Source organism: Lycium barbarum, chromosome 11 (assembly GCF_019175385.1).
Source record: "Lycium barbarum isolate Lr01 chromosome 11, ASM1917538v2, whole genome shotgun sequence".
Classification (NCBI taxonomy): domain Eukaryota; kingdom Viridiplantae; phylum Streptophyta; class Magnoliopsida; order Solanales; family Solanaceae; genus Lycium; species Lycium barbarum.
In genome coordinates this window covers 102927162-102946381 of record NC_083347.1, presented here as the reverse complement: position 1 = coordinate 102946381, position 19220 = coordinate 102927162, and the positions used below count along the sequence as shown (strand labels likewise).

The window sequence follows — 19220 nt, the reverse complement described above, 5'->3', positions numbered from 1 at the left end:
CAGAATAAGCAACACTAACATTAAATAGTTCTTTTGAAATTGGCACCTCTGTTGAGCTGTGCTAAAATTTATTTTGATGATTGACACACACTGTTGGAAGAACCAGCTCCCTTTGACACACCATTCATAATATTATAACAAAGTGATCACGTGTCAAGCAGATGCTGAAGAACGAGGCAGTACTATCCTTGAAAAGTAATCAAACGTTTAATGGAACAAAATGAGTGAACATGCATCTAAATGGCAATATTCTGAAAGGGAAAACATCACGAAAGTGCACAGCGAAATAATTTCAATGGAATCCCTTTCTGTCTACAGGTATGAATTGAATCTTCTTAGGCCCTGATAAGGTAAGGAGCACTTCTCAACTTTAAGTAGCACAAAAATCAGATTTACAACAAAGTCAACCAAATTACACCACCACAATATACATTCTTGGTGAATTTCAGAACAAGAGTTTTTCCAATTCACACACAATACTCACAAAACAATATTGACAGAGTGATCTAAGTGTTTAAGCAAATAGGCATGTTAAAGTATGTCCTTACATTATATCAATCAAAGCAATTCTCTTACCTTTCTTACATTATATAGATCAGCTTAACGCTTCCTTGGAAACCTTATATCAACTCCATGAGACTCAGCTGATGCCCCAGAGATGACAAATGGGGAACCGGCCTGTTTCGTGCTTTCTCCTTCTTTATCTGGATCAGCTGGTCATAAACACACCAAGGAAAGCTAATGAAGTGATATCTTTTCAACCCCTCATTGTAGCAACCCCAATATCGAGGATGATATGTAACGTGGTACCAAGCGGAAGCCTTTGCTAACATGTCATCTATATCACCACGCCTCTTGAACCATGTCCTTGCCTCCTTCCTCAAAGACCTCACAGCAACACGAATGGCCTCTGCATCTCTTCTGCGGTCAAAAGTATTTGATACCTTCATGATGCCACCACTAAGTATTTCAGCCTCCGTTTCTATGCCATAGTAGTCCATCATATTACCAAGCTTGTTATCATATTGAGTTTTGTAATCAAAAGCTTCGTCAATGTAATCTTCAAATCCATAAACTTCCAAATCAGCATCATATGATCGCCTGGCAACCTCCCTTGTGAAGGTTGCGATAGAGCTAGACTGAGGTGTTTTATCCTTCACTTTCCTGAAAAGCTTGCCAAGAACTCTTTCTGAGTGATACGTTGGCTTGTCTGGCTTTTCCATGAAGTCTGGATATTTTTTAGGGCGCAATCGAGATGGTATTTCAGCAGGAACACCAGTCTTTGGAAAGTCAACTGCAATTGAATAGAGCTGAGCAAGCTCTTTGCATGGCTCACTCATGGCCATATCAGGTTCTGTGTCCGCAACTGCGACATGTGCATGTGCTATGATTCCCAAGCTGTCATTCACAATATAGTTGGTGAAGTACTCTTCCACTTCCTGCCAGTGGAAAAGGAGTCCTCAGTACTTGCACATACCGGCCAACAAACAAAAAAGAATAAAGACAAGTTCCTCAGTACTTGTAATTGCATTACACATCTTATAAGTATGTGAATGGAATGGATGGATTGTCCAATTTCAATATGATTGTGATGCAAATCATGGTACCAAGGTCAATATCAAGAGTGAGGGTGTGGGCTACCTTAGATATGAAAACTTTGAATCATCCACGAAGAGCTTAAAGTGTCATAGAAGAGTCATTAAAAGAGCTTTTAAAGGCCACAAAATGCTCAAGTGGATTACGAAGGAAGTGGTGACAACAAAGGAGGTCATCAAGGGCCTTGGACCATACTTCCGACCGTCATGAGTTTGGAGGATTTAAAGAAAGCATGGAAGGAAGACTTCAAGGCCATCAATATGCTTAAGTGGCTATTTTTATAATATGGTCATACTTATAATTTGGTTATTTTTGCAAGATAGTCCTTAAGTCTTTGACATTAGGATAGTTAGTTTTGCGAATTGCCCTTCTTTTGGGGTGGTCTTTAAATTTTGCCCCTCATATTTGTAATCTTTAAATTTTGACCTTCGGCTAAAACCATGGGTTTCAGGTTCGAACCCCTACTCAGTCAAAAAATTTTAAAAAAAATTGCAAGACAGAGTTTGAATTTCGCTATGCCCCCACCGGCAGAATTTTAGTTATGTTTAACCAAAAGTCTGCCAATGGGGGCAAACTTTGCCTTGAGGCATATATATATATATATTTACTTTTCAAGGTAAACTTTTAGTTATGCCTTAACTAAAAGGTGCTCCATAAGACATAACTAAAAGTATGCCTCATAAGGCGGAACTTTTTCTTAAGGAATAACTAAAGTTATGCCGGACCCGGAATAACTAAAGTTATGCCGGACCCGGCATAACTATAAGTTCCGCCTTATAAGGCAAAGTTCCCTAAAGCATAACTAAAAGTTTGTCTTATAAGGCAAAGTCTATGTCTTAAGGAAAAGTTATACCTTATGGGGCATACTTTTAGTTATGCTTTAACTAAAAGTCTGTCCCATAAGGCATAACTAAGAAAAAACTTTTAGTTAAGGCTTAACTAAAAGTCTGCCCATAAATATGCCAGACCCGGCATATACTTGTTAAGGAATAACCAAAGTTATGCCGGATCCGGCATACTTATGCCAAGTCTGCCCATAAGGCATGAGTATGTCGGGTCCAGCATAACTTTGGTTATTCCTTAACAAGTGTATGCTAGATCCGGCATACACGCGACCCAAACCTTGCCTTGCGATTTTTTTTTAACTTATGCTTGAGCGGGGGTTCGAACCCATAACCTCATGATTTCTGCGCGAAGCTCAAGATTGCAATGCGAAGGGAAAAAATTAAAGACCAGCAATATGGGGGGCAAAATTTAAAGAACACAAATATAAGGGGCAAAATTTAAAGACCACCCCAAAAGAAGGGCAGTCCGCGCAAAAAAATGGTTAGTTTTTGGATGAACATTTGGTTTTAGGCTCCTTTGTGTGTATTGGAGAAAACCCTCTTATCTCTCCAATTGAACCCTCTTAATTACTTGGGTAAGTAATCTCTTGTATGAGTTCAATTTCTGGTCTTACTTGGATTAGTCTAATGATTATTACATTTTAATTGTTAGATCATCCTTCTTTTCTTCTAAAATCCATTCTCCCTCCTTTCTATTTCTTAATCAAATTCTTATATTTTATCTCATTTGTTTAATTCTGGTTCAATTTATCATTCTCTCATCTAGAATCATATCAATTGGTACCAGAGCTTGGAAAAAGAATTATTTCTATAATTCTTAATCCTTAACTTACCTATATTCGGAAAAAGAAAAAAAAAATCGGTATTGTTTGGCTTTGTTGGAAATAGTTTACAGAGATTGAATATGAAATTTGGAAGCATTTAGAATTGATTTCGATCGAATTTTGTCTAATTTTCTCCCATTTTCGCACTTAAAATTTCTGCACTTTGTAGAATGCGATTTGAGTTTTCGAGCTCTTTTTGTGCAAAATTTTGCCCAATCTTTTGGAATTAAGTTTTTTTGATCATAGGTAAACCATATTAGGTTCCAATTTTGGGATCTAATGATGAATTCGGGGTCAATTTTGGTTTCAAAATTGAGCTATTTTCCTTGTGCAAATTTCTTCAAAACAAATTGGAGTTTGAGTTGATTTCTTACTTCAAAAATTATTGGATAAACTTGATGTGAGTTGGGTGTTGATAGATTTGATCAATTGTGATGCTTTTGAATCACCACAATTCATTTCGTATTAGTAATTGCGTGCTTTAAATCCATTTTGTACCAATTGTTCTTGCTTTTCTCTTTATTTTTCGTCGTGAATTGTCTAATAAGAACACTTTATCATGTGTTCAGGTGTTCAATTGAAACAAGTCATAGTTCGACCGTCTTGGATGAATTTGCTAGCAAATTTGAGAGGCTGTCTATGTATTAAGCCTTGATAAAATGGAAAGAATAATATCAAGACCATGCCAATTCTCCCAGTGATGCATGAGAAGCATGATATTTTTGGAAGTAAAACTAACTAGTTCGAAACTAGGGGTACCTCAATTGTGACATCATGATCCAACTCTGTGTTGGGTGCTGGACTATAATCCATCGCCTGGACTTGCCTTGGCGGAATCAGGTCTTGATCCCAGCAAACAAAGTAGATATCCCCATCCAGATCACTCCCAGAACATTCATTTGGATGAGGTCTGTCATCAAAGTTTTAACACTGATTAACAATGCCATGAAAAATGATAGAAAGAGTTCATAAGGACGAAAGCTAGCTTTACTAGAAAGAACAATTAATAAAGTTCACATTTGAAGACAAATTGAGAATATTCCAGATAAATGAAATACTGCGGAATTATAGTTACACAAAAAGTTGACCCCGTAATTATATAAAGTTGCATCAGTTCCACAATCATCAGGGACATGTAGTTTCCTATGAAGAACAGTAAAGACTATGTAGAATGTCATCCTTCCAGACTTCAACTCTATGGAACTCATAACATATACTACAATGATTACTGTTAGATCAGATCAGGACTCATCAGTTTGAAGACAAATTGAGAATATTCCAGATAGATGAAATACTGTTGACCCCATAATTATATAAAGATGCATCAGTTCCACAATCATCAGGGACATATGTTGTTTTCTATGAAGAATGGTAAAGACTATGTAAAATGTCATCCAGACTGCAACTCTATGAAACTCGTAACATATACATTGAACCAATGGGGTTGAAAAATGAGAGACTAGGGTGCATTGGTGTGAATGACATGTTTTCAGAAAACATTTTTTGAGAAAATATTTCAGTCATACCAAGCGTATGTGTAGGGAAGAGGCGAACAGTAGATACGTTTTTTTTATTGGTGATGCCAACAGTAAATACTATAAAACAATAAAAACTCCACTTTATTTTCAGTGCGTAACTTCATAGCGGTCATGTAAAGCTACAGAAATTTCGATTATATGCTTCTTTCCAGAATGATATTTCATGACTATATAGATTCCAAATATAAGCTTCTTACAAGGGTAGGGGCATTTTATTTTATAAGTTTTTTTGAATGCACCCATTAAAAGAAGTAACACGTTGATAGTTGGTAAGACCAGGCAAGAAATGGTAAATCCTTCTATAAGATTGCATGTAAATCAAACAGTTCCAACGTAAAAACAATTTACCTTTTTCCTTTCTGGGGAAATACAACACAGTCTACCATGTGGTGCAAAGCTGGAATATCTACAGCCCTTAAAACACGAATATCACCAGGATGCAAGCATGGATTTTTTGCAACCACCACGTTTCCCTTGAGAATGAAATTATAGTTGGCGGATCTACTGTCATTCAAAGGGTGCAAATCCTCATAAAACTGTCTACGTCCAGCACCAGTAAACTGAACAAACACCTGACCATATTCCAAGGTTCTGGATTCATCCAAACATCCCATCATTGCTCTTCCATTTGGAATAAATATTCTTGTTTTAGTCCGCAAATCGAGCAACTTGGATGCCCGGAAAGCTTGCAGCATCATTGAAAGAAAGGGCTCCTCATCAGGCATATAACCACAATTTAGCATCCCCTTGAGAATATTAGTGTTCTCTCCAGGAGACATCAATTCCAAAGCCTCCTGTGCCTTGAAAGAATCATGCAAGATAGCATCAAGCTGCTCTACGGCTTCATTTTGCTTCTGTTCGAAAACATAATCTTTCACCCCCAGTGTAGACAAGAGAGTAACCAGTTCACGATTAAGATAACAAGGCTGATATTTGCTCCATGCCAGGACATCTAACTTTATGTTGTTTGCTTCATATTTCAGCATGCTCTTTCTCAAAGATAACTTCATTGATGAATATTGATCAACAGCCACAACACCTTTATATCCACCATAACGAATCTGGAAAGCAGATGGAGTATATTGAAGGCCACATTTTGTGGCAACTCTACGAGCAAAGTCAGCAGATATTTTTCCAATTCCATCAGAAAAGACATAGTTGGTTCCATGAACCTTCACGTCAGGAATTTGTTCAATCTCATCCCTACCAACACTCAATGTCTCTCTGGAGGAACCAAAAGATTGACCAAGTCTGGCAGCATATTTTGCGACATTCCTGATCTGCTGAAAATCACCCATCCATGTTCTTATATCATTTGCAGTAAGTCCAGGTCTTGAAGCAAACATCCACACTGAATTATCCCGCAACTGGCTCGATGAAAATGCAAGAAATTCAAAAAAAAAATCACCAATTACAAAGCCGTTCCGCAGAGTTGAGAGGATCCTCTCATAGATGTCTGTCCTGATACCATTTGCTTTTGATAATAATTCAGTAGAATACATTTTCTCCAACTCTTCATCAACAAAAGAAACTCGAAGAAAGTTATCTATGTCTTCAGAATAATTGCGCAGAACCCGATTGGAAACATTAACGTCTGGACCACAAAAATAAACTTTGCATGGAGTTACGAGGACCCTTCTTACGTACAGCAATCCGTCATCTAAAGTGATGAACGGAGAATATGGAACTTGTTTACGCCTGAGATACTCATCATACTGCTCAGTGATCCACCTCACTGGATCATAACAGCACTCCTTTAAATAGTTCATTTTCTCTAAGGCGTGCTCAATGCAAGAAATATTTCTCCTTTGAGGATCAACTAATCGGAAAAAGTCGACATTTAATGCTAGCCAAGGTATGTATCCATGCTGAACCATGGAACTAATTTTGAACAATATCTTGTAAGGCAACGCAACTACTTTGGGGGGCTGGACAATGGGAACCAGAGGCAATTTTTGAAAGAAAGAAGAAGAGGTAAAACCAGTCTTCTGTAAAGTAATTTGGTTTTCACGTTCTGCATAGTAAAAAAAACTCTCATGGAAATTTGGGAGTTGAACGCCATTATGAAACTCCAAACATAAGCTAGAAGATAGCCCTATCCAATTAGCTGGAGTGAAATCTGTTGTCCTCACCCACTGATCATCAGGAGTTTCCTTAAAGAAGCTATAACATGATTCTTCAAGTCTCTTATAGATCCGAGGAGCACCCAATAACTAAATCATAGAAATTGAATGAAAAAATCAATAACGAATCTTATTGTAGACCACCCATCTAACCAGACTTCAATCACATGAAGGAATATTTTTTTTTTTTTTTGAAATTGGTAACTATTGTATATATCATATTATACTAAAAGTGGAAAGCTCCTACCTTCAAAGGTAGATTACAATTTTACCCCTATTGTAAATCAAAATGTAATAAAATACTCCCTCCATTCCATATTAAGTGACCATTTTAGGCTTTTTATTTTGTTTCAATGACGCTTTAGGATTTCAAGAATATTTTGAGCAGATTCTTGTTTAAATAATCAAGATTCATTAATTACTACTCAATACCCCATGTTAACTTAAAATATAATTAGGGGTAAGTTGGTAAAAACACTCATAATTTTCTAGGAGCGAGCAATTTCTTAAGGGGTGTGCATGGGCTAAAAGTCACTTATTATGGAATGGAAGGAGTATCTTATTAACTATTAAATCCTCTTCTTTTTTTTTGTATTTAATTTAACTAAATTTAAAAGGCCACAAAGACTATATTAAAGATATACTAAAGCAGTCCCCTGCCTTCATTATCAAGAACGTTTGTTTTATCCTTCTTTTAATAAACTTTTTTGATCAAAAATTGCGAAACGGTTGCTTGGGAATTGTAAAAGTTAGTTCTAATCATGAAATGGCTTAATAAATTGGTGCTATTAAATGTGAACACGCGAATGTGGCTAGAAGAGAACTTGGAGCCAAAAAACAAAAAAAACAAAAAAAAACAAGAAAAGGCTGGATGTTCTTTGTTGATTTTGCTGATAAGAATCCTAACTAATTTAGTAAAAATCTCCTGGTTCCCATTTTAGTTTTGTAGTTCTCTAATCCCTTTTTTATTTCTTGTACATCTTCTTCTTTGTTTGAAGAAACATACTAATGGTCGTGATTAAGATACATGGAGTTTGATTATTCAGATATGTAATTGTAAACGACTTTTTCGAGTCTTCATCTTTTTAAGTTTTCAGCTACTTTATTTTTTATTTTCTGTATTTTTCCTTTAACAGGGTACATTCTTCTATAGAGCAGGAAAACAAAGGGCGACAACAACTTGCCTGCTCCTCTCCACAAGAGTAGGTGGAGTTTCTACATACTTTTCTCCTCAATTTATATTCTTCTCCAACTATTTTTACCTTCCAAGAAAAGGAAAAGACAATCAGTTCGGGCAGGACAGAGCACAGGGAAATAGGCTACATCAAATTCTAGGCTCAACCTTTGATCAGGTAAGGTCAGATATTGCAGACGCGGATTTAGAACTTGAAGTGTATCAGTTTCTACTATGACCTCAAATTAATTTATATATATATTGAGTTTACGTGAATTCATATCTACCTTCCACCGTTAGAAATATTTGATAACTCTATCCATTCAAATTTAAATAAATATTTGTATAAGAAACATTTATTGGCAGTTACGATAATATATCTATAAATTTTCATAATCTAAGAATCTCAATTTTGTACCACCAAGTAATGACAAAACAATTTTATACATTTAGAATAATTCAATCTATTTTGAAGTAAAAAAAAGAAAAGGTTTAATTCACTATTTATAAGAAATACTCAACTCTACACGACACTTCTTTTTTAAAAAATTATCAAAGTCGTCATCAAATTGTTCATTTTTATATCTTGCATAACATTTATTACTCTCTAATTCATGTGAAGATGTTTGACTGGGCGCGGAATTGAAAGAAAAGAAAGATTCTTGAAAATTATGGTCTGGAACAAGTTATTAGAAATTTTGTGGCTATAAATCATCTCATTAAGGTTAAAACAAAAAGTTTAAAATTAGATTCTTATTAAATATGAAAATGTCATTCTTTTTTAAACTGACTAATTAGAAAAGAATGTTACCTAAATGGGAACCAAAAAAGTATAAAATTTGAATTATTTATTTCAATAACCTAGCACATTTCAAGAAAAGAAATATAAAATCTAGTCTCTTTTATTCATAGTTTTATAATATACTCCTATAAAATAAAATTTTGGGGACTTCAATATGGGGGCCCTAAAGCAATTGCTTTAATGGCTTCCCCCTAAAGCCGGCTCTGCATGTTAGCCGGCCCTGCAGCTTTAATGAGAGTGCAAAAAATTCTCAAAAGCTCAGAGTGGTGAACCTAAAAGTCTTTGCTATTTGGAAAATTAGGCTTTTAGTTGTACTGAGTTTTACGCTATTCCTGTGTCAGTGATATCAATGTAAAATGTAGTAGTATAAGAGAGCAAGTTTACATCTTTGAGAAATGGGAATAATTTCGGATAACGTTAAAGAGAGTATTAATGGTAAATTGGGACATATCCAGAACTTAATTAATTGTTCCATATAAATATAGCTTCGAAAGTTGAAATCCAAGAATCTAATATAGAGGTTATAAGATACACTAATCAGAAAGAAACAATCTACCATTCTTGGGAGATCAAATAGGCTTACTATGTTTGAGCTGTATTTTTTCAAAATTGTCGTGTTATACATCACATATATTGTTTTTGCGTCATATCTATGCTAATTGATATGGAATACATCAAAAACTAGTGTGTGTGGGGATATATATATATATATATGAAGGGATATATTACCTGATGCAACAATACTCGTGAAGGAATTTTGCAAATACAGTAGAAAAGTTGCTTTTTTTTTTTTTGAGAAGGTAACATGAAGTAGAAAAGTTGCTTTCACATTCTTTAACTTAAAAGATGTGAGCAGACAAAGTGATAAGTCTTGAAGCATGTGGACTATGTATGTCAACTTACATAAATAGGCAAGCGAGACGCTTGGTTTATTTAATTAACTAGCGGTACCAAGCCCGTGTAGAGCACAGACCCAAGTTTAACTGTTGTAATATCTTTGCCTAAAGTGTTCTTTTTTATCATGATGAAATTTTAGTTGTTAAAAAGAAATTTTTAACTCGGTATCTGTGTTGGTTGGAGGTAGCAAGGTACTCCGTGGACTTCGTCGAGGTACATGCAAGCTGGCCTGATATCACGGTTATGGATAAAAATAAAACTGTCAATGTTCTTTCATCGTTTTTTGAGTTTTCTTCTTTAATCGAAACTAAGCACATAAAAAAATTAACCTAAAGGGCTATCCAAATGGCTCGTCTATGATACAATCTTTTTGCACCTAGTGATTATCTTGATGTTAAATTGTACAGAAGTTCTGTAATTATTGAATGGACAACGAAGAGCCATATTGATGTTAAATCTTACAACATACCTAGAGATTCCCTTATTATTTAGTGAACCGTCTTTTTGAGAAAAATTATTTATGAACCATCTAACCACCAAATTAAAAAAAATAACTTTACTTGCAAAGCTAAACTCCAATTACTGATCGAACACTAAAAGAACACAATATGGTAAATTTGGACAAAAGTACATTACAGCCAAAGAAATTAACAGAGTTTTAGTTGCCTTTTATACTACTGTTATTAGCAGTGACTGCTTGCATCTATGATTCATCAAAGATATATGGTTGCTGCATTCTGTGTCATGATGCAGCTAATGCAATGTGGAAATTCCTCAGTGCAAATAAGTTACAAGTACTGCATACCAAAGAGGATAAATGTAATGACCCGCCTGGTGGTTATTGGACCTTCCGCAGCCCGCGTATGAAAACCAAGCGTATCGTCATAAGATTGGTCCACGGGGGAGTTTTAAGTGTAATGTTTGATCGTAATTGAAGTAGATGAGAGTTGAAGAGTTGTGGGCCCGGGGATGATGTCCTCGTTGCAGCGGGTAAACGACACCCATAGGGAGCCCGCTGGAGCGGACGATCAGTCCACTGCAGCGGTATGCGCGGACCAGTACCCGCGTTTAATGACCTTATTTCCGAATTAACGCCTTTTGTCCACAAAACCCCTCTTCTAAGCCGTCATTACGGTATTCCCCGAGTAAAACACTTGTTGACTAGGAAAAGTAGCCCTCCAAACATCCTTCGTGTGATCTTCCTTAAAGATTTCTCTATCACGGTTTCCGTCTCAAAGACAGGATGGTGGATATTGCATGAACTTTCGTGATAGCTGCCCCACCCACCCCCCAAACCAGCCACCCCAAGCGGCCACCGGCGACCGGTGACGACGACCACCGCCGGCCAGCTCTCTCTCTCTCTCTCTCTCTCTCTCTCTCTCTCTCTTCTCTTTCCTTCTCCTTTTTTGTTTTTTTTTACTCTTTTCCTCTCTTCTACCCTGCGACCGGAAATCCTCCACCAGTAGGTTTCCGGGCAGTTTCTGCACAGGTAGGTGAACAGTGATTCCGGCCGGGAACAGTGATTCCGGCCAGTGAACAGTATTTTCCGGCAGAGAACAACATTTTCGGCGGCGAACAGAGGTTTCTCGGTGGTGAACAGGTTTTATTTACTTGGAGTTGGTACCTCCAATAGCCCATTTCCGGTCTTTTAGCCTTATAAATTTTGCCTGCTCCGCGTATTTCACTGCGTATAGACTATTGCTAACTTGTGCTTTAGTATTGACCCTTCGTTTGTCTTAGATTAACCTTTCACTAGCATATATTTGTTTTACTGGCTTTGGTGAGAGATGGTAGACTAGGGTCATGTTCTCGGTTAGGATCGGGGGCCAGGGTTGGGGGGGCTAAGGGGGTTGAGGGAGTTTCTAGGTTGAGAGTAGGGTCTTGGAATATTGGGACTTTATCAGGAAAGTCCATAGAGTTAGTTAAGATTCTTAAGAAGAGGAGGATTAATATAGCTTGTGTCCAAGAGACTAAATGGGTAGGACCTAAAGCTAAGGAGGTGGACGGGTACAAGCTTTGGTTCTCGGGCAAGTCGAGGTATAGGAATGGGGTAGGGATCTTAGTAGATAGTGAGCTTAGAGATCAGGTGGTAGAGGTTAGGAGGATCAATAACAAGATGATGGCGATTAAGTTAGTCGTTGGAGGGTTCACCTTGAACATTATTAGTGCCTACGCGCCACAAGTGGGTTTGGACGAGGAGGTAAAAATGCGCTTTTGGGAGGACTTGGACGAAGTGGTGGTAAGTATACCGCCTACTGAGAAGTTATTCATAGGAGGAGATTTCATTGGGCACATTGGGTCTGTTTCGAGGGGTTATGACGAGGTGCATGGAGGATTTGGCTTCGGGGACAGGAATGGTGGAGGAGTCTCACTCCTGGATTTCGCAAAAGCTTTTGGATTGGTGGTAGCCAATTCGAGTTTTCCGAAGAAGGAGGAGCACTTGGTAACCTTCCGTAGCTCGGTGGCTGCGACGCAAATAGACTTTCTGCTTCTTAGAAAAGATGATAAAGGCCTCTGTAAGGACTGCAAAGTCATACCGAGTGAGAATCTTACGACCCAACATAAGCTATTGGTGATGGATTTGGAGATAAGAAGGAAGAAGAAGAAGAAGAGAGTCGTGGATGACCGACCGAGGATTAGGTGGGGAAGTTTGACTCCGTCTAGTGCCCTAGAGATGGGGGAGAAGTTGATGGCTATGGGAGCGTGGGATAGCGGGCGGGGGGGGGGGGGGGGGGGGATGCGAGCAGTATGTGGGATAGGACAGCCAGTTGCATTAGGGAAGCAGCTAAAGAGGTATTGGGGGTCTCACGAGGCCGCCGTGGTGGGCACCGAGGGGATTGGTGGTGGAATGGAGAAGTCCAAGGGAAGGTAGAAGCAAAGAAGCAGGCATATGTGAAGTTGGTAGATAGCAAGGATGATGAAGAGAAGCGGAAGAACAGGGAAAAGTATAAGATGGCGAGAAAGGAGGCGAAGTTAGCAGTTTCGGCGGCTAAAACGGCTGCCTTTGAACGCCTTTATGCAGAACTAGAGGACAGAGGTGGGGATAAGAAGCTATTCAAGCTCGCCAAGGCGAGAGAGAGGAAGGCACGCGACTTGGATCAAGTGAAATGCATCAAGGACGAGGATGGCCAAGTGTTGGTACAGGAATCTCGCATTAGACAGAGATGGCAGTCATACTTTCATGAACTCTTGAACGAAGGAGGGGACAGAGACATTGTGTTGGGAAACTTGGAGCACTCGGATAGGCATCGCAACTTTGGATATTGTAGGAGTATAACGGTTGAGGAGGTTAAGTGAGCTGCTCGTAGGATGCGCAGGGGAAGAGCGACTTGACGAGATTCCTGGGGAATTTTGGAAGAATGCAGGCAGGGTAGGCTTGGAGTGGCTGACTGGGTTGTTTAATGTCATTTTCAAGACAGCGAAGATGCCGGAAGAATGGAGGTGGAGTACAATGATTCCCGTGTACAAGAACAAGGGTGACATTCAAAGCTGCAACAACTATAGAGGTATCAAGCTGCTAAGTCACACTATGAAAGTGTGGGAAAGGGTGGTGGAAATGAGGGTGAGGAGAGGTGTGTCTATTTCAGAGAACCAGTTTGGATTCATGCCAGGGCGCTCGACTACAGAAGCCATTCATATTGTAAGGAGATTGGTGGAGCAGTATAGGGAGCGGAAGAGGGACTTGCACATGGTATTCATTGACCTAGAAAAGGCCTACGACAAAGTTCCAAGAGAGGTCCTATGGAGATGCTTGGAGGCTAAAGGTGTACCTGTGGTGTACATTAGAGCGATAAAGGACATGTATGATGGAGCTAAGACCAGGGTAAGGACGGCAAGAGGAGACTCGGAGCACTTCCTTGTTATGATGGGGTTGCATCAAGGATCAGCTCTTAGCCCGTTTCTATTCGCCCTAGTGATGGATGAATTGACGCGACAAATACAAGGTGAGGTGCCTTGGTGTATGTTGTTCGCGGATGATATAGTCCTGATTGACGAGACTCGCAACGGAGTTAACGATAAGCTGGAGGGCTGGAAACAGACGTTGGAGTCTAAAGGATTTAGATTGAGTAGGACCAAGACAGAATACTTGGAGTGCAAGTTCAGTGGCCTACCGCGTGAGGCTGACAAGGAAGTGAGGCTTGGTACCCAGGCCATTTAAAAGAAAGGAAGTTTCAAGTATCTTGGGTCTATTATACAGGGAGATGGGGATATCGACGATGATGTTTCACATCGTATTGGTGCAGGGTGGATGAAATGGAGGCTCGCCTCCGGAGTGCTGTGTGATAAGAAAATGCCACCAAAACTTAAAGACAAGTTCTACAAAGTGGTGGTTAGACCGACCTTACTGTACGGGACGAAGTGTTGGCCAGTCAAGAAATTTCACGTTCAGAAAATGAAAGTCGTGGAAATGCGAATGTTGCGGTGGATGTGTGGGCACACTAGGAGGGATAGAATTAGGAATGAAGATATCCGAGACAACGTGGGAGTGGCATCGGTGGAAGACAAGATGCGGGAAGCGAGGCTGAAATGGTTTGGGCATGTGAAGAGGAGAGACACAGATGCCCCAGTGCGGAGGTGTGAGAGGTTGGCTATGGACGGTTTCAGGAGAAGCAAAGGGAGGCCGAAGAAATATTGGAGAGAGGTGATTAAACAGGATATGGCACAGTTTCAGCTCACCGAGGACATGACCTTAGATAGGAGGTTGTGGAGGACTCAGATTAGGATAGAAGGCTAGGTGGCTAATCCTTTCACCATAGTAGTTGTAGTTTTGCTCATTTGTTTATTGCCATTTGATTTCTGCATTGGATTGCTGCTTATATTTGTTGGGCTGTTGTACTTTGGTAATCTTAGTTATCTATAGTAGTTAATGCTCCTTTCTTTCCGAACTGTTCTACCATGACTTTCTCGCTTTTATTATTCCTTACTTTCTTATTGTTTTCGATATGCTTGGTCCTATCTAACCTTTTGTCTTGTTTTTCCTCTCTTGTTCTCCTCTCTTGAGCCGAGGGTCTTTCAGAAACAGCCGCCCTACCTTTCAAGGTGGGGGTTAGGTCTGCATACACTCTACCCTCCCCAGACCCCACATGGTGAGATTATACTGGGCTTGTTGTTGTTGTATGCTATAGAATTGACGGGAAAAAGCATGATTAGGTCTTCGGACGCAGAGTTCGGTTGGATATTGTTTAGTTTAAGTTGAATGCTGATTTATGTGGGCATCGTGCCATTAAGTGAATAAGTCAACCAAGATGTGTAGTTGATATACCCAAAAAGGGAAGAAATGTAGTGAATATGGTTTTGTCATTGATCTAGTTAGCATAGTGGGGTATGTGCACTTACCAAGTTGTCCATAATAGAGTCTTGTTGTACCATGGGTGGGGGCGACATGTACAAAATTGTAAGTGTCCTCATTGGGTATTCATGTTGTCATCATTCTATGTACGAAGCATGCGAAAATCGTCAGTATTTACTTTCTTGTTGATTCGGGGGGGATTCGTTATTCATGTTATTGATGAGTCAAGTCTGAGTCTGGGTAGGGCTGTTATGTGATGACTTGTATTCTCATTGTATGTATCTTCGTGGAGTATCCACAGTGTTAGGAGGTTGGGTTCTTAACTCGTGACGTGGTGACTTGTATTCTTGAGATTGATAAATTGATTGTTGGAATGGAAATACATTGAGATGAGAAAGAACATATAAATATGAAAAGGCACATTTGACAGGGGGTGAGGATGTGGCCTAGTTATGAACTCGTGATCCGAGGTCAGTTCCGGAACGAGTGGTACATGGACACCATGGGTCCCCTGCAGGTCATGGCTTTTTGGGCAAACATTACCATTTAGCATGTGTTTACGGATACGATACTAACATTGATTGCATTGTACTTGTGTGTTCATATTTTGCGATGGTGGCAGAGCTGATTCCGATTGTTAGTTATGGTTCATTCTGGTAAGTTACAATTGATTTCCTCATGATTGTGGAGATGAGGCGTTTACAAGTAACCTCATGGTCCGTTGATAAATAGATGAAGGTGGGTTGGGTTGACCCCATTAGCGTGGCTAAGTGATTGGGAGTATGTTGATTTGCTATCATTGGTTGCATTGCTTTACTTGATCTTACTTGATATTTGATAAGTGGTTTGAGTCAGGTGTCCATTGCGGGCTGTGTGTTGATTAAGCCTAATCGTTAAACTACGAGTATGTTAAAGTAAGGAGAAAAAGGCAAGAATTAGTGGTCCCACTGTGTGTTGGTTGATAGAGAGGTTGAGGTCTGTCCTTATAAATTACCGGGGTTTAACTGGTCCAGGAGTCTGTCTTGACTGTAACTGTCGTTGTCTGTTGGTCCTTACTTTCTAGTGTTGCATTGACTTGGTAATAGGATACGGGAATGCTCATGTCAGAACTGGTTAAGTATGGTAGAATGTAAAAAGGTGTTACAACTGTACCCATCTGTTTATTGTGTTTGATTTTATATGTGTTGCGTGAACTATTCTTAGTCGACCTATGATATACTACTCTTGCTACATCCTTTGGGGTGTAGATGTGTTTCAGGTTGATGTTTGAAGGTTTCATTAGTTGAAGTGGCAGATATCTTCCTACAGCTTCTGTACATCTCATTCCGAAGGCGGAAGCTGTGTCTTTAAATTGTGTTATCTCTCTGTAATTTAGAAGCTCTTGTACCTGTCTAGACTAGATCCTTGGGAAAGTTGAATTGTTTTAAATAAATAAAGAATGTCTTCGTAATGTTCATTTTATTTACTAATGTTGGTTACATCTGCTTTCGAAACAAATTTACAAAGAGATTTGGTTGGTAAGGTTTCGCCTATCAAGTAGCAATAAAGGTAGCAATAAGGTAGGTGCCCGCACGATCTGTAATTTGGGTCGTGACAATAAAACAGTTAACACATAAAAAAATTTAGAAAGAAGCTACAGTAAAAGTACAGAGAACACCCTCCTAAGCTAAACAGAGAAAGTAAAAGCACATGACTTTGTCTGATATCTGGACACTAGTAAAGTTTTAGCGTCTAATTGGGATTTCGTGCCAACTTTGAGTGGCTATCTGCATATTTAGCCTAGATTGAAACTATCAATTTCCTACACTTTCAGACTCTAAATAGCACAATATCAAAGCTCAAGAAATAGCTGCAAATTCTTGCTGCGTCATAAAATCTTGTTAGATCTTTTTTCTTTGGGATAGAGAACCTTGTTTTTTTTAGATCTTTGTCTCTAAAGCCAATCTTTAGCACATACTATGATTATTCATTAACCAGTGAAAGCTTTGGCTTTTGTGATCATAGCCTTTTGAGCAAATTTAGTCAAGAAGCTACAAGGATATGTTTGTGGACTAAGGCCTTCTTCCATAAAGGAAATTAAGAGGCTGCAGAGATATTTTAGTGAACCACATAGAGATTGCAAATAATATAGCCCATACTCACAGTAGCTAGCCTCCTACTTATCATCATTGGTTAGAAAGTTTCTGAAACACTATGCAAAGCTGGTATGTGTCTAACTTTTTTGCATGCACAACAGGTATTCAGAAATGATTTTGCCTCAACAAACAATACATGAGAAAGTATTGTGTACCATTCAACCAATAATCAAATAGTCACAAAGACCAGCACGGATGAAAACAATAGCTAAAGGTTTGGAATACTTACCTGTATGAGGAGAAACTGAGCATTCTGACCATATGGATGATGAAGCACAATTTGCCATATATTTTCATATGAGAGCTGAAGCTTATAATCAACTGAACCACAAGATAAAAGGAAGTAAATTCTCTTCAATCCAACGCCAAATTCAATTGAAACTTGTCTACTACTTCCCAACACTGCAAACTTGTCATCTGATATCTGACATCTAAAATTCAAAGTTATGCCATCCGTGCGCTGCACATACGTCCTCAGTTTGACATTATCAGTTTTCATTTCCCAAGCCCTCAAATAAGAATAACCAAAATCCAGCCTCTGACTAGCCAAATTGATGATAATATCCGCGCTTCTGCTGTTGGTAAATTGAACTATGGCAAATGCTCTAGGTCCTCTTTTTGACTGTTTAACCTCCAATGCATACACAGTTCCATTTCCTGTCTGTTTCTCTAAGAATAACTTGACCACTTCTGCAGACACAAGATAAGGGAATCCAAAAACCTGAATTGTCTTTCCCATATAGCCAAACTCTACTGTCAATTATACTAATCACCACTGGAATAGCCTCTGAAGTCTACACACAAGTAAGAACAAATTAACAACACTTAGGTAAAAGTATTACTAAAATAACAACACTAAGGTAAAAGTGTTACTAGGTAAAACAATATGTATGCAGGAGTTATTGAGAGCAAACCTATGTTGTGAGACATGAAAAATGTAGGTTGTTTTTACTACTAATGCAACCAGATATTAATGTAGCTGTCAAGTGTTAGTGCATTTGCTATGCTTGTTGATCTGTAATCTAACCAAATAGGTCACAGACTCACAAATGACAGCAGAGAAGAAAAGAATTAAGAGGAAAATCAACCTAATTGATTTACACTGGTTTGAGATACTTTGGTCAATTTCAGTCAATCATCTAGCTAAATGGGAGGTTTTTACTTTCTCCAAGTCTAGCAAATTACTACATTATCATACAACTGACAATATCTACTACTTTTACACTCTCTTTTATACTGCTTTTTGCGCAGATAACATAGGGTGTGTTCAGAATGGAGAAAAACATTTTTCTGAAAATGTTTCCAATTTTCTCTCGTTAAGTTGGTCAAAAATTTTGAAAAATAATTTCTCTAGAAAATCAACTTCTTTAAAGATAAGAAAAATGACTTTCCTAGAATTAGTATGAAAAACAAATTCCACGGGTGGCATTCCACATTGATTGTGTCCTCTCCATACTCCAAACACACCTCATCTTCAAAGTTCAAACACATAAACAACACATAATAATAATAATAATATTAATAATAATAATAATAATTATTATTATTATTATTATATTAACAATAACAATGATGATGATCAAGAACTGAATCAAAGCTAAATTCTACATGGGTATTTGAAGAGACTTACTATACAAGCTTAACTCTACTACTAGTAGTTGCAGAAACTGAGAAAGAGAGTGATGGTCATTGGTCAATTTATAGTCAATCGTTTTCTAAGTAGAGAATATTTCTTTATGTCTTCTTATCACATTAGGTTGCTCTTAAAGTATAAAATTGAACAGGGTACAATAATTGCAGTTCTCCTTTTTGAAGAAATTGTACGATTTGCTTCAAATGGATTGATTTTTAATTTTTTCCCTTTAAATAAGCTAGTCTTTAAATTTTGTCATTTAACAATCAAATTTACGTGACATATATTTTTTAAAGCTATAAGATTTAACTTGTGAATTATTATGTTCTACAAATATAAATTTATGCGCCGTCAAAAAGAATA

The 19220-nt window shown here is 38.3% G+C and overlaps 1 protein-coding gene across 3 annotated transcripts; it reads right to left on the bottom strand.

Moving 5' to 3' along the window:
• Window positions 1-369: 369 nt before the first annotated feature.
• On the bottom strand, window positions 370-19012 carry LOC132616486 (RNA-dependent RNA polymerase 1-like). Of its 3 annotated transcripts, none has more exons than XM_060330905.1 (5): window positions 18855-19012; window positions 17454-18018; window positions 5152-7016; window positions 4025-4175; window positions 370-1439 (listed from the first exon to the last, which is right to left on the bottom strand). In XM_060330905.1, exons 2-5 carry the CDS (start codon window positions 17961-17963, stop codon window positions 621-623), a joined length of 3345 nt encoding a protein of 1114 aa, XP_060186888.1. In that variant the 5' UTR covers window positions 17964-18018; window positions 18855-19012; the 3' UTR covers window positions 370-620. The 3 variants fall into 3 exon arrangements, with proteins under 3 accessions (XP_060186888.1, XP_060186891.1, XP_060186890.1); XM_060330908.1 differs by having other exon boundaries at window positions 5152-6170; XM_060330907.1 differs by lacking the exon at window positions 18855-19012 and adding an exon at window positions 18139-18678.
• Between the last annotated feature and the right edge of the window lie 208 nt (window positions 19013-19220).

Excerpts from the sequence above, each read along its gene's own strand:
- LOC132616486 (XM_060330905.1), bottom strand. The coding sequence starts at position 17,963 with ATGGGAAAGACAATTCAGGTTTTTGGATTCCCTTATCTTGTGTCTGCA. Across the intron at positions 4,176-5,151 it reads TTTCCCCAGAAAGGAAAAAG|ACCTCATCCAAATGAATGTT; the intron begins GTAAATTGTTTT and ends CTTTGATGACAG. Across the intron at positions 1,440-4,024 it reads ATCATGATGTCACAATTGAG|GAAGTGGAAGAGTACTTCAC; the intron begins GTACCCCTAGTT and ends TTCCACTGGCAG.